Source organism: Branchiostoma lanceolatum, chromosome 9, assembly GCF_035083965.1.
Source record: "Branchiostoma lanceolatum isolate klBraLanc5 chromosome 9, klBraLanc5.hap2, whole genome shotgun sequence".
Lineage (NCBI taxonomy): Eukaryota > Metazoa > Chordata > Leptocardii > Amphioxiformes > Branchiostomatidae > Branchiostoma > Branchiostoma lanceolatum.
The window spans coordinates 19,335,506-19,350,739 of NC_089730.1; the positions used below are offsets into that span (position 1 = coordinate 19,335,506).

General features: G+C 43.6%; 1 protein-coding gene across 1 annotated transcript in view; it reads left to right on the forward strand.

Moving 5' to 3' along the window:
• The first annotated feature begins 866 nt into the window (after nucleotides 1-866).
• LOC136442652 (uncharacterized) overlaps nucleotides 867-15,234 on the forward strand; it is a 34,363-nt gene continuing 19,995 nt past the window's right edge. Inside the window, exons 1-14 of the mRNA XM_066439596.1 lie at nucleotides 867-1,147; nucleotides 4,192-4,215; nucleotides 4,740-4,867; nucleotides 5,451-5,542; nucleotides 5,803-5,975; nucleotides 6,813-6,979; nucleotides 10,101-10,314; nucleotides 11,126-11,197; nucleotides 11,631-11,729; nucleotides 12,231-12,263; nucleotides 12,475-12,586; nucleotides 13,013-13,130; nucleotides 13,556-13,726; nucleotides 14,146-14,292. Coding sequence (XP_066295693.1) covers nucleotides 1,081-1,147; nucleotides 4,192-4,215; nucleotides 4,740-4,867; nucleotides 5,451-5,542; nucleotides 5,803-5,975; nucleotides 6,813-6,979; nucleotides 10,101-10,314; nucleotides 11,126-11,197; nucleotides 11,631-11,729; nucleotides 12,231-12,263; nucleotides 12,475-12,586; nucleotides 13,013-13,130; nucleotides 13,556-13,726; nucleotides 14,146-14,292 — 1,617 coding nt within the window. The 5' untranslated portion in view covers nucleotides 867-1,080. The remainder of the gene's footprint in view (nucleotides 1,148-4,191; nucleotides 4,216-4,739; nucleotides 4,868-5,450; nucleotides 5,543-5,802; nucleotides 5,976-6,812; nucleotides 6,980-10,100; nucleotides 10,315-11,125; nucleotides 11,198-11,630; nucleotides 11,730-12,230; nucleotides 12,264-12,474; nucleotides 12,587-13,012; nucleotides 13,131-13,555; nucleotides 13,727-14,145; nucleotides 14,293-15,234) is intronic.

The window sequence follows — 15,234 nt, forward strand, 5'->3', positions numbered from 1 at the left end:
TTATGACAATCTTAGTAAAGGCCACTGAGAACAACGTGTTTTGGGGGAAGGGGTGAAGAATCACTTCCCAATGTACCGGTACAGTAGACTGATAAGCTGAATATTTCGTTGATTCTCTTAACGCGTGCTCTGGAAATTTTCCTAAGGCGTGAATCTGTAGAATTCGGCCAAGCATACCGGGCCATCCTGCTGTTCTTGATACAGTCAAAGCTAGTCAGGCAACCACGTATTGTAGGCAACCACCTGGCGCAGGCAACCACGTTAAAACAGTCCCGTCCATTTGTACATAGTTAAACCCGCCCTGTCCTCAACAACCACCTGTGCTCAGCAGCTATTTTCCGCAGTCCCTTCACTGGTTGCTGAAGACAGGTTTGACTGTACGTGTGCTTGGTAACTTTGGTTCTTTGACGTCCAGAAGTTTGATGATGCATGAGGCTCCTCCATACACGGGGCCGCAGGTTTAACGTCCCTCCGAAGGACGAACTGAGCTTACAGCTGAGTTGTGAAGATACAATGGTGGCATCTGTAGCATCTGTTAAAGGTTTTTTTTTTGACGGCAACCAGGCGACTTCCCTGCCCCTGCCTCCGTGTGCCATATGGGCGCCAGCTCGGGGCGATAAGCGGTGCTCACCTGATTGTTTTGATCGCGCCACCGATTCACAAACCAAACACCTCAGCTGACCAACGGTCACCGGAGTTAAACATCAACTCGGGCTTCCTCCCTCAAACACGGGATGCGAGAAGAACATCAAAACACTTGAAAACACTGTTCATTCATCCTGAGGCATTCTTGGAGAATCTCCAACCCGCAAAACCTACAGGTAGAAAAAAACAGATGTGAAGTGTTGACGACAGAACAAGGACAGAGTTGAAAACAGTCCGACTCAGCGAGAAAACATACCTGTACAAGTCTTACACGACGCGCGTTCTGATTGGTCAACACTTGTACCTCGTGACCCGAGCTGGTCAGAACGAGTCCGCTTCTTGACTCAGATTAAAGGTGACTTCGACACTTGGAGGAGCGCAAAAGCAGGACTCTCTCTCTTTCTTGAAGAAACGTTTCTTAACTTTTGAGACAAGATGTTGCGCGTTGCAGCTTTGGCGCTGCTGGTGCTTGCCGTAGCAGCGTACCCTGCAGACTATAGAGGTGAGTCTATAGAATCCGCTACGTCCTGTCTTTTTAAGATGAATTTAAACCGTTTTGTTATGCTACTGCGTCAAAGTGTTGATTTGAGTTGTATGAACATCTTTCAAGTTCCCTTTTTTAAAGTCTATGTTATCCGCACTCAATGTGATCTTTGAGCCTGATGTGATTTTTGGATGTCGGCCAAAATTTTAGTTTTCATCATAAAAGAGAACTTTTTCCTCACTTTGCTTTTCTTTAGCTCTATTGCATTGTGTATGAGGTTGTAGGAAACGAGAAGTTTTTCGTTTGCTAGGTGCTTTCTCTGGACGCATGTTACTAAAAGTTAAGCCAATGGAAGTTCTTTTTTTCAATCGCTATACTAATGTTCTCGAATCAAAGGGTTCTTGATCAAACCCGATCGTACTAAGACATTCACCACAATACAACTCTACTAAAACTGCGCTGTTTGGATATAGCATGTTCAAATTTCCACATCAACTTTTTTTCCTGCCCAGAAATTCCCATTCGAACAAACAAGGGTAAAGACTTTTTTCGCCCTCTATCTCTGAACGGGCAAGACTCCTTCGCAAAACAATTAGAAAGAAAAACACGTGACAGGAAAACACGTGGCGTCCCTCGGACAACTTTTTCGCTAGGTTCTTTTCCTAGAGCACTTTAGAAAATCGTGTGTGGAAAACAACAACACTTTTGGTGGGTTATGCGAATAGCAGGCACCGTACTTTACAGTGATAAAAGTAAGCCCGATCCCTCCGTTATTTCGTGTTTACTTTTTTACACCGTAACGTCTTAATTGTATTAAAACAGTGTCCATAAATCTAGTCTTATTTGTGTCCATTCTGAGCGCACCACCTAGCCCTGATCAGGGATCACATGGCGCTATCTTGCACTCTGTCAATCTGTACATATTTACCAACCCGCTTATCTTTCCCGCCTCTCTAATATAGCCCGGTAAATAAAACCATTTATCAAACACACCTATCGCGTTTTTGGCAACAGCGCACATTTGCTCGGATTGATTTACTGTCAATATCTAAATTTGTTGTTTCCACCTTTGAACCGTTTTTTCGGGTAGTTTTGAAACGTTAAAACTTTCAGCCGAAAGCACGGTGCGAATGACTTGATAAAACAGTCAAACCTGAAGACCACCTAGCCACTGATATACAGTCAAACCTGTACTAGTGACCACCTCTACGTAAGGATCACCTGGCCACTGATATACAGTCAAACCTGTACTAGTGACCACCTCTACGTAAGGATCACCTGGCCATTGATATACAGTCAAACCTGTACTAGTGACCACCTCTACGTAAGGACCACCTGGCCATTGATATACAGTCAAACCTGTACTAGTGACCACCTCTACGTAAGGACCACCTGGCCATTGATATACAGTCAAACCTGTAACGTTACAAGTTAGCACCTCTACATAAGGACCACCTGGCCGTTGATATACAGTCAAACCTGTACTAGTGACCACCTCTACATATGGACCACTTGGCCATTGATATACAGTCAAACTTGTACTAGTGACCACCTCTACATAAATTGGACCGATCCAGTCGAACACCATATCGAACATATAGAACCCCCTATTCTATTTGGAATACCTCCGTCAAGAACAGCGCTAGTTGGACAGAAATGGCACGTGCTAAGCAGGGTATGTACATCTGTCACAGGTTTTTCACTGTATTGGCTGCATGTAAACTCAGGAAAAAAACGAAATGAAAAAGAAAATAGCTCGGGCACTCATGAGGAGGGAGCTTGAAACACATTGCCAACTACTACAAAGTCCGCTAGTACAGAGTTCCGCCTCTTCTGTACTTGTGTATGAAACTGATTAATATGAATGCGACACGGTAAGTAAAAGAATTGCATTTTGATAGATAATTACTAAAGGACATGCAGTTGCAATTCATGCAGTCAATACAGTGGGAACCCTGTCACAGATATACGTACCCTAGTTTACACGTGCATCGGCTGCTTGTCAAAAATCGGGCACTCATGGTCACCAACAAGGTAATGATATGCGACGCAACCCGCTTCAGCATTGACCGAAAACATAATGTCCTCACCTTAACTACATTTACCCCCTCCTCAAACAACCCTACTCGGTGGATACATCCGTCCACAAAGAAGGCATACCATTTTTATTTGGTCCGCTCTGAAAGGGTTTCAGAGCAAAAAAAGCTCAAGAGAATATAGTCTGCATATTCGACAGCCAAGCGCGCGCGACCATTTTTGTCCGCCAAGGGCTGTTTTTGACGGACTATTCGAAATAGAACAGGGGGCGGGGCTTCTGGTGTTCGGACTGGATCGGTCCATTGTGCCCGCTTTTGGCTCTCCTTTGCACATTTGACCGAAGCAATACGTCGAATCCTGTCTAAAGCGGCCTCCTTTCTTGTGTAACCATTTTCGTCCAGTCCCTTGACTAGTCACTTTATGCAGTTATGACTGCTTTTCGTCTTCTTTAAGTTACAAGGAAGCGATATACACTTGTTGCTGTGATGAAAGTGCCGATCAGCTAATTTGGACATGCGTCACAAAATGTTCCAGCTTACGATGGCTTCAAAGTCCCCACACGGGCGACACGTGGTCTTCACGCGAGTTCCAACGTTGCACTGCGGCTAATCTACCATGACATTTGATCTTGACGTTCATTTTAAACCAGTCAAGGTCGATCTTGGCTAGAGTCCAGATTGTAGACTTTGGCTTTGGGTGGCTTTAAGCACCTAAACGTTTGCGTTGGGATTTTCTTCAGAAGAGAAATATTAACTAAATCAAAATTAAATCATGCCTGTAACAAAGGAATCTCAATCATATATCAACTTATGCTAACGTTAGATACAATTGAATATCAGGGAAAACCTTACGTTTAACCAATCGTACGTAGTCTCAGTTATTCAATACTCAACAAAGCAAGTCTTTGACATTGACTTGCCACATCTCAAAAATTGAGTCATTTGATGACATTTGTCGGGTAGCCTATACTGTAAGAGTGTCATTTTCTGCATTTTTTAAAACCTACTTCTTTTCATACATTTCAGGTTCAGTACCAGAGAAATGCGATGGTAAGTACATCCTCTTCAATTATATATCAACTCTAACAGAATGAATGTGTTTTCTTCTTTAATGCTAGCTTTTATAAGCATGTATAAAGAAGTACCGCGGCAGTGCCTAAGACAAGTCAAGATTCTAAACACATGCTTCAGATAATGGCAATCGACCTTAAACTTCTTGAGTTATGTTGTCCACAAATACTTTTCGTCAGTGACACTGAGCCAGATTTTTCGATCAGCAGGTTTTTGACAACGAAATATGAATTGATATGCAAATTAAGTGAATAAAAATCAAATCAAATCACATCATTAAATGAAGACATTTTTAGATAGGCCCGATTTACACACAAGTTTTCTGAATCGACTCGAGCTGTGTGTGAGGATCTTTGGGCTGCTCAAGTGGAGTTTTCCTACTAGAAATCTGGCGCTACTTGAGTGACCTGTGGTTCTCCTTAAGCAGTCCGGAGTCGACTCCAAGTCGAACTAAAAACGCGTGTGTGAATCGGGCCTTAGAATCCTTTTGTCCGTTCTTGCAGGTGAGAACCGCCTGTCCCCCGGGAATGAGTACACCTACAACTACACTGTGGAGGGCTACAGGAAGCCGCTTACTGAGGTGGAGGACAAGATCCTCTGGTTCAAATGGCAATGCTCCGCACACATCAAGGTACGTGTGTGAGTGTTTGTGTGTGTGTTAGTGTGTGTGTTGTGTGTGTGTTAGTGTGTGTGTATATCTCTGTGTGTGTGTGTGTATATGTGTATGTATGTGTGTGTGTGTGTGTCTGTGTATGTGTGTGCCGTCTGCTCTGTGCGTACTTGTGTGTGTGTACGTGCATGTGTGTGCTTGTATCTGTGTGAATCAGGTGTTCAGTGTTTGTGTGTGTGAGTGAGTGAGTGTGTGTGTGTCACAGTGGGTGTTCATGTGTTAATGTGTGTGTGTGTTTATCTATATGTGTATGGTGTGTGTCTGTAGTTTGTGTACGTTTGTGTGTGTGTGTGTTACTCTGTGTGTGTGTGGTGTGTCTGTAGTGTGCATGGTGTATGTATGTATGTATGTATGTGTGTGTGTGTGTGTATGATACGTAAGGGATAAGGAGATAGAGAGGGAGAGAGAGAGAAGAAGAGAGAGTGAAAGAGAGAGAGAGAGACGTGAGAGAGAGAAGGAGAGGGAGAAAGGGGGAGTAAAATGGTCCCCTTATCTTAGATTTAGTTCATTTTAATTCATCTTTAACATTTGTTCCTCCGCCCAGGTTTACGGCCCCTGCGAGATGGTTCTGTCCACCCCGTACTGCGAGGTGCTGAAGGCCGTGACCTCTGACATGGAGGAGGACCGTGAGTACAGGTAGGTCAAAAGTCAATAACGGTTACATGTCAAAGGTTGTCTGGTCGAATCTGAGACAAGGGGAGGACATGCCGTTTCTAGTAATGACTTTGGAGCTGGGTTAAACTACCATCAAATTAGAATTTGAATTCTTCCTATATAAAAAAAGTTGGCCCTGTGAGTGAAGTTTAATGTTTCTAAAAAGAAGGGAAAAATGATAACTGCTCTTCGCACAAGAAATAGTTTTTTTTTCCAGAAACTGATTTTTTTTATTCCCCCAGGACGTTCCCCCACGGCAAGTCCTACACCCGTGAGTTCACCGAGGACGTTGACCTGCCGTTCTACATGAACCTTGGCGAGGTCACCAGTGTCTCCCCCAAGGTCGACGGCCCGCTGCACGTCCTGAACCTCCACAGGGACCTGCTGTCCTTGCTGCAGCTCCCCACAACACTCGGTAGGTGGCGCGCCTGCATTGCATGGGTCTTTTCACCTACTTGGATGGTTTCCACTAGACTTCCATTGACCATTAATAAGTTTTAGAAATTCGGCAAATGGTCCTCTTTACTGGCCGGATAACTCTTTTGTGAAATTATTGCTGTCCATGCTGCAGCTCCCCACAACACTCGGTAGGTGGCGCGCCTGCATTGCGGAGGTTTTCATGGGTCTTTAATACACCTACTTGAATGGTTTCCACTAGACTTCCATTGATCATGAACTGAATAAGTTTGAGAAATTTTGCAACTGGTGGTTTTTCCTGGCTGGCTAATTCTTTTGTGAAATTATTGTTGTCCATGCTGCAGCTCCCCACCACACTCGGTAGGTGGCGCGCCTGCACCTCGGAGTTTTACTTGGGCCTTTTCACCGCACGCCTCGGTGGCAGCACTGCCCCTGTGGCGTCACCAAAATATTCGATCATCTCTGCTAGATATTGTCTGTTCGTCTGTCTGTCTGTTGATTTGTTTGTTTTTTTAGATTTCTTTTTGTAAATAGATGAATTGATATTTGAATATTTCGTTTTGTTCAGACGTCTTTAGACGATCACAGCCCACCGCAGCATGATTATCCTCACTTAACACTTGTGCCAGCTCACATATTTGTTCGTTTGTTTGTCTATTTTCGTTTTTCAGACGACATTGAGCAAATCACCGCCCATCGCAGCGTGCACAACCATGCGTCGATGTGACGGCACCGCCCACTTGGCGTCACCAAAATATTTCATCCCCACCGCGCATTGTTGGCTGGTTGTCTGTCTGTCTGTCTGTTTGTTTATCTATTTATTTTTGCCTTCCAGACGATCTAGAGCAGATCACGGCCCACCGCAGCGTGCACGGCGACTGCACGCCGAAGTACGAGATCACCGACAGCGTGGACCTGTCCGGCACCAGCGTGGCGCTCGGAGTGCGCATGGTCAAGGACATGTCCAAGTGTCAGCACCCCGACAACGTCTTCCAGGACGAGGTAAGGCAACAAAAAACAAAACAAAAACGCATATCGTGCTGTAGAGGTGAGGCAAAGAAACAAACAAATTAACAAGCACAGATGCAGGGCAACAGCAACAACAAACGTCACAGTTGAATACGGGGGTCATATAAAAACTAATAGCAACAGAACAAAAACATCCAGTATTATTCTATTCATCTACTGTAACTTTTGTGATTATCTTCGCCGAGTACTTGTACTCGGAGAAGATTATGTTTTCGGTTGAAAAATCTGTTGGGTGGGTCTAAATGTATGTCAGGAGCATAACTCAAGAAAGCTTCAATGAATCTTTATGATTTTTGGTAGGTGTGTAGTGGTTGTGCAAAGGAAAGTCAAGTTCGAAAATGGTTCACCTTGCGTTTTTCAACAGTACTGCAGCAGACTTTACATTTTTTTGTGTTTGTATGTAGGCAAAAAAAGTGACGGAAACATTGATGGATCTTCATGATTTTTTGCAGGTGTGTAGATGTTGTGGAAACAGGGGTCAACTTCAAAAATGGGTCCCCTGGTATTCTCCGTTGGTACTGCAGCGGGCTTTGTGTGGATGTGTATTTGTATGTCGCCAGCATAACTCAAGAAGCTGTTGATGGATTCGTATGATATTTAGTGGATGGGTAGGGTTTACAGAAAGGAAGGTCAAGTTCGATAATGGGCCTTCTAGCGGGTACCTAAGGTACTGCAGCGGAGCTTCAAAATTAAGGGGCATATTTTCTGAAAGTGCTATGGTCATGATTTTTGTGTGGTAGATAGTTCATGCCACAGAAAGTAAGTTCTGTAAATTTTGGCTCCCTAGCGGCTTGTTAAGAACTGCAGTGGGTGTTTTTGTTTTGACATTCGGACATGAATAACTTGAGAAGGGGTCGACAGATCGTCGTGATGTTTGGTATGTAGAGAGCTCGGATGGTGGTTTACATTATCAACGACTAATTAAGCAAATCAGGAGCTAATTTGCATAATTAGTAAGGAAAGTTTGTTAACCTACTGCATTTCAATGGGACATGGGACAGTGTCAGGTCATGTAAACAGATGGCCTTGCATAAACGTACATGTAGGTCAAACAAATAAACTATTCTCCAAGCAGAGGTGTGGGTCCTGCTGGTTTAACGCGTTCAGTTTAGGCATTTTTGTTCAACACGGTTGGCGACATAACGAAATAGGGACAAAATAGAAAGCCTGACAAAAACACCTAAAAACACGTCAACAACCAGCCAGATGTATTCTATTCATATATATTGACTGTACTATTTCATCATCACTTTCAACTTACAACACTGCAATATCGAACCTTTGTGGCCCATATTATCAACATACTCATATTGTTTCATGACCAGTTATAACATACAGTCAAACCTGCCTAGGCGACCACCTTTTCAACGCGACCACCTGGCCATGGCGACCGCTTTTTCTCGGTCCCGAAAATTTTCCACATAGGCACCAGCATTAAGCTGCCTGCCCAAGGCAACCACCCGTCCAACGCGACCGCGACCGCCACGAATTGGGACCGCACAGAGCACAATCCCTGCCATGGCGGTCGCCTAATTTTCAAGCGTGTGGTGACATCAGATCATTTTGCTGTCGGATTTCACGGAAATGTTTTCAAGACTTTAAAGGACAAAAATAAGATCAAAAATATATGGAATAGCAATGTTATACCATCGATTCCTCCATGAAGTGTTTTAATAAAACGTTCCCCCTATAAACATTGTAAAGACAAATGTTTGTGATGTTGTTGTGCCTATCGTAATCTTATAGTTTAACGTGAACTCAGTTCCGTTTAAACTCAATTTTCAAAACGAATACGTAGTGCATGGCGTCAAAAAGTCAGATTTCACAGAAATTACTATCTATTTCTTGTATTTTCAACAAAAATGTGTCTGTATCTTGCTAAATTCCGCCGAAAAATGACTTCGCGGCGGGCAAAACATCAGGCGAGAAATGTTGTTCCTTGGTCCCGACGCCATCTTGGATTTCGGGCGGCCCGGATTTGGCGTACCGCTGACCTTTGTAAAACACGATGATTTTGTGTATGAACATTTACGAATACTCTAGTTATTGGTGAAAATCAAAATTCTTATTTTCTTTTTATTTCCAAGAATCTCACAAACCTTTATTGGACGCTGTGCGTTCTGCTGCACTGACTTACCCTTCGATGCGGTGGCACAGAGCTTCGCGGCGCGACGAAATCACACCGTTAACGCGTTCCGTTTTCATCTTTAGTTGTCAGATCGAAATTTTTTTTACCCTTTCATCCGGCGGTCGGCGACCCAAAAAAGGCTGGGACCAGCAGGCGTTTTCTAGGGATCTGTCTTAGGCCTTAAAACTTCGATGATGTGCGTGTGTGTGTGTACTATTCAATGTGTGTGAATGCGGGAGGGCGCTGCGAGATCATCGAGGCAACCATCGTTTTGTAGTCAAAATTATGACGAAAATTTGTACACGATGTAGCGGTATGCAATTATTACATCGATAACGGAAAATGTAATTTTTGTAGGATCTTTCTGTCAATGAGAATTGAACCTGGTGAGGGTCATGCTGTCTAAATTCACATAATTTTTTCATCATTTACGTACTGTATTTGAAAACCTCGACCTGGAAACATGTGAGTGGAATCCTCTTCATGGCGACCACCTGTCCATCGCGACCGTTTTTGCTCGGTCCGCCGGGTGGTCGCCTTGGGCAGGTTTGACTGTATATCAGCACACTCTACACATTTACTAGTCCTGTACCAGCAAATGATTTTCAACCATATCTAGACTGGACTCATTCGCCCCATCATAACTTCCAAATGGTATGGTGCATGATCAAATTTGCAGGGGGTGATAAGCACGTAAATATTAATCACTCTCCATGATAAGCCTTGCTTATTTGGCGAAGATAATGTGTTCGTGGAACTCTAGTTATGTATTTCTTTGATTTTAACTGATAGGTACGCATACATATTGTTGTATGGCAATAGGCTGCTACCATTGACGCACGTGTGACTTGATCTTGTAACAATTGTGTAGTAAATCAGCAACTGAAAAGTAATGTAAACGAGATGTAGTTGTGTAAAAAAGGTGATAAAAAGTTTTTAAAAAATCATTTCTACCCCCCCTGTCAGGTAATGGACGAGACCCTCGGTGACGCGTCCCAGCAGTGCGATTACGTCATGAGCGAGGAGGGACGTATCGACAAGGTCACGTGCCGCGAGCAGACCCCCGATAACTACCTGCACCACAACAACCCCTTCCTCATCGCCAACAACACCCGCAAACTCGTCTTCATCAAGAAGGACCCGCTCAAGGTGCTGCGCTCCGAGGACGCCTACGACAAAGGTGAGTAACACTTGCTACACTTTGACCGATTGCTGACGTACCTTGAACATTGAACGAGGATACCAGCGATGACATCCTGGTAGAGAATGTGTTCTTCTGCTCCATTCAGTCCGGTCTTCCATTAGCGACCGAAGCTTTACTGTAGAGACGTCACTGAGCCCAGCATCCCTTTTAGATTGTCTATAAAGCTAGGGTTGTGCGTTTCCTTGTCCGTAAGACAACGTGTGCGTTCATAAGAATATATGCATTTGGAGTTGTTCAAAAGACGTCATTAGTTACCATCGTGAAATCGGAGGTATTGTTATTAGTTAGTCAGTCAGTTAGTTAGTTAGTTAGTTTGCATTGGTATGCGTCCACAGTTATGTGAATATTGCAGAGTGGCAGGGTGTAAGTCGGAAGTGGTGTAATGGGATACTTGGAAGTATTGTTTGGCTCCGGTCCGATGGTGTTGTTGTTAAGGGCCGGGAAGTGATAACGTGTAAGTGGAGTATGTTCTGGACGACTCCTGACTACACCCATACTATAATGTCAGGTCGCTAGGGGTACCAACTTAGGGCTTGTTGCTTCCTGGAAACGGAGGTTTTGTAGTCAATTGCTAATCTCCAAGTAGACCTACGGGTTGCAAAGACCGTATCCAACTGGCAGAATGAGTTTTTATAGCAACCCGTAGGTCTGCTTGGAGACTAGTCAATTGCTGCATGTGTTTCTATAGCGGGGTCTATCTGAAATCAAACTGCAGTGTTTTCGTGTCATTCTTATTTGATGTTTTGAATTTTGAGACATTGATACTTATGACGTGTCCGTTTCACAGAGGGCCGCTACAAGGATGACCTCATCTTCAAGATTGACGAGCCTGTCCGCCCCAAGTCTCCCAAGAGGAAGAGTAAGAACCGGTTCTTTATCTTCTCAGATGTCTGTCTTAACGATGTCCGGACCCGTATCTGTACCTGTATCTCTACCTGACATTACGACTCCTGAATACCACGAAATGAATGGATGAAATTGTTTTTATTATAAGCTAGCAAATATCAAATAAGCTAAGTTGATGCCAATGCATCGTTTTAATACCACTGTAAATAATTCTAAATGTGTAATGTCTTATGTAAAAACCAAGTGCAATATACTTTATGTACGGAAGGCACAATTCATCCTTTGGCTGCAATGCTTTTTTCAATCAATGAATGAACCATTTTCATTGATTGATTGTGATAAACTACTGTACCTGTAGTGTACCTGTACCTGAATGTTTTGTTTATCTACACAGTTCTAGTATAGACCGTTCTTTAACTCGGTACTCTCTCCGTTCACATGTACAGCGCCTTCTGACTGCAAGCCCGTGCGCTGCAGGATGTTCTGCAAGTTCGGCTGGCAGATCGACGAGAACGGCTGCGAGATGTGCCGCTGTAACGAGCCAGGTCAGTCCCTCCGACTTACTCCTGTATCTGTACCTGTATCTATATCTTAACCTTTACAATATGTATAACCGACCTTCGGCGTAAAACACCAGTTTCGCAGGCGAAGGGCGCGGTAGCAGCTGGTTATATTTCACTCAACAACCTGTCACACCTAACCTTTGCACATCTGATTGTAAGCTTTATTCAAAGCTACATGTATCTAATGAGGATGCTCTAACTGTACTTGATGGAAACGACGTTCACTCTACGATAGTTCTGCGACTGACTGAATGGCTAATTTCTTATCACTCTTTCGCAGATTGTGAAAGAAGGCTTGTCTTTACATATGACCTGAGTTTCATAGATGATGTAAGACATCGACATCGTCTAGGGTTTGTGACTTGAGACCGTCGTTGACGCGTCTTGTGACTTGAAGTCATAATACTCACGACATGTTGACTTGAGGTGCTGTCTACGATTCTTATGGGTGAACAAAGTTTAACGTTTGTCTGTTTGTTACAGGCCAGTACCTCATGGACAAGGAAAAGTGCATTGGTAAGTAATTACAACACTTCTGAACCATTCCACTCAAGTGATTTTCCATTCAATTGACATTCTAGTATTTTGTCTTAATTGTCACTTACAGGAAAATCCTGTGGCTAGGTCATAATATGTCCCATCAAAATTGTAACATAGATGCGAGTGAGACAATAGAAGAGTATTGAGAAAGACTTAATATCTGGACTCGCTCCTATTCCCCTGACAGGGAGGAACCGTTTCGAGCCCGGCCGCCGCTACATCTACAACTACACTGTGGAGGGGAAGAAGGAATCCCCCGCACACATGGGCAAGACTCTCTGGCTCAGGTCCACCTACAGGTAGGACTGGACTCACCTGGCGTGCAGAACTCATTGAAAAGAATACTTATTATCTTCGTCTTGCCTGCCGGGCACTGCCGCGGCCTTCTTCAAGAACAGAAAGTGCCTTTTACAAAGTCTTTGTCAAAATGTGGTAAAGAGGTGACACATCCGATTGATGATTAGATGATTATTGTCTCTAAAACGTTTTGCATAGCTTTGTTTTCTGTCGATGTATCTACAGCATACTTAAGGATGGCTTTTTGAAAGGCAGTTGATGGACAAAAAACATCAAAATCAACGCATGTCGTTTCAAGCGACGATGATAAGTTCACAGTGACAGGCTTATGAGAGCCAACCCATCCTTCTAGCACTTGTAGGACTCAAAGGGATGGACAACCTCTAAGACACATAAGCTAACCATAGCGGTGCCTGTTGTTCCAACAGAGTTGTTCTGGACGCCATTGACGCTTGCCACGCCATCATCACCACCCCCAAGTGTGAGATCCTGAACGCCGAGACCAGCGACGACTCCGAGTCTCCCCAGTACTCTTCATTCGCTCAGGTGGGACATTTATTCTTTAAGAAACTGTACATACTAGTATACAATAGTCATTATAGATTTAGTAAGAGACCAGATTCTTAATATATTACTGTAATTACTGTAATTGTACCCCTGCTTTCATCACCATCACCTGTACTTAGCTTGTAAGAGCATAACCGTACAAGAAAGGTTTTTCATTCCTCTTCAATTCTTTAAGAGATCCTTAACTGGTGAGAGAGAAAATAGACAAGTCCAAAAGAGTAGTTCTGATGTGAATTACAAAGAAAGAAGAGAGGTCGGAGGCACTTAGATATTTTTTGTAGTAACTTGGCAATGTATAGATTGATGTATCTTTTGTTGTGACCTTTACTTAACTCATTGGTGTACATGTACAATAAAGGTCTTCATTCCTATTCTTAATGTTGTAGTTATCTATGTCATTGCAGGGTGACCAGTACGCCAAGGCCTTCACCCAGGACTACCCTCTGATCGTCTACTGGAACAAGGGTCTGGTGGAGGTCATCGCCCCGCAGGTCGACATGCCGGTCTACATCCTGAACATGCGCCGTGAGATCCTCTCCCTGCTGCAGATGCCCATCGACGTGCCCGAAGGAAGGGTACGTCATCAACACGTCATTATGACGTAATTTAGCTTCCGCCATGTTGGGTGGTTAAAGGCTTACACATCCCTGATTCAGCTGAGGAAAGTGCGCGTCACTATCACTTGATTGTGACGTAATCTTGTGTATGCCATGTTGGTTGGTTGAAAGTTTAGAGGTCCCGGAAGGTTACGTCATTATCACGTAACTATGACGCAATATCTTTTGTCCGCCATGTTGGTTGGTTAACAGCTTATGTCCATAGAGGTCCGCTTCGTTACTGTCTGTTTCTGTGAAGGGCGTCATCGGACTTTGACGTAATTCTATGCGATCATGTGACATTTATTTCCGTCATCTTCGAGATTTAACCATCCAACGTGGCGAAAAACGCATACGTCACGATCAGGTGAGGGCTAACGCCCTACCGCATGTTTCAGGAGATGATCCGTAACGTGTACGGCGAGTGCCGCCCCGAGTTCGAGATCACCGACAAGAAGGTGTTCTTGAACAACCGCGTCGTCACCGGCGTCAACGTCAGGAACGAGCTGACGCAGTGCAAGCACCCCGACAGCTCATGGGAGGAGGTGAGACTGAATCTGACGTTTTAATTTTCAGATTTTTCTTATTGGTTTGGCTGTTCAGGACACACAGCCAGGGCTGCCCAACTTGCCTGATGCTATTACAAAGGGATAGCCCTGCTGACAGAGACAAGGCATTACAATAGACAGCATTACGAGCTACAACAATATTCTAAATACATGTACATATTAAATGTTTTCATCCGACAAATGCATTCTTTAAGGGAAAAAGTAAAAACAGTAAAAACGCCCGAAGATACCATGCATTTGAAGGTGTTGTCTAGTTCAAGTTTAGGCGTTGCGTGTGTAAAATCTATCTTTAAGCATTTACCAGACAGCTCATGGGAGGAGGTGAGACCGACATGTGATGTTTTCATAGCCTGGATCCCAGCCTTGTCTGCCAACAGGCTAGCGGAGCTTTGGGAGCGGGCCAAAGCAAACAAGGCTGGACCCCAGGCTAATGTTTTCATACAACAAATGCAATTTTTTAAAGAAAAAAAATAGTACAGTAAAACGCCCAAAATACTATGCATTTCAAGCTGTGATATATTTCAAGTTAAGGCGTTGCGTGTGTCACTGTGTAAAATTCTATCTTTAAGCATTACCATAAAGCGTGCGTAAAGGTTCCATTTTTTTCACTTGAGTGAAGAAACCGAACCTTTACGCATGCTTTATGGTACTTGTGTGTTTCAGATTTGATTATTGTCAAATATTGTTGATGATATTTTACACTTTTGGAGAGATATAGATAGCCGTGTGGAAGTCAGTTACTTATGCCGTGTCACTTGAATCTGTATATTGAAAGCTCATTTCCTATCATACCGTTCTTATTAAATAACAACTTGTCGTTTCATGGGTCCCTTTCAACGAAAACCCTATCTTAAGGCATACCTCAAAGAAGGCGTACAGGTTCAATTTTTGTCACTCGAGTGAAACAACCGAACCTTT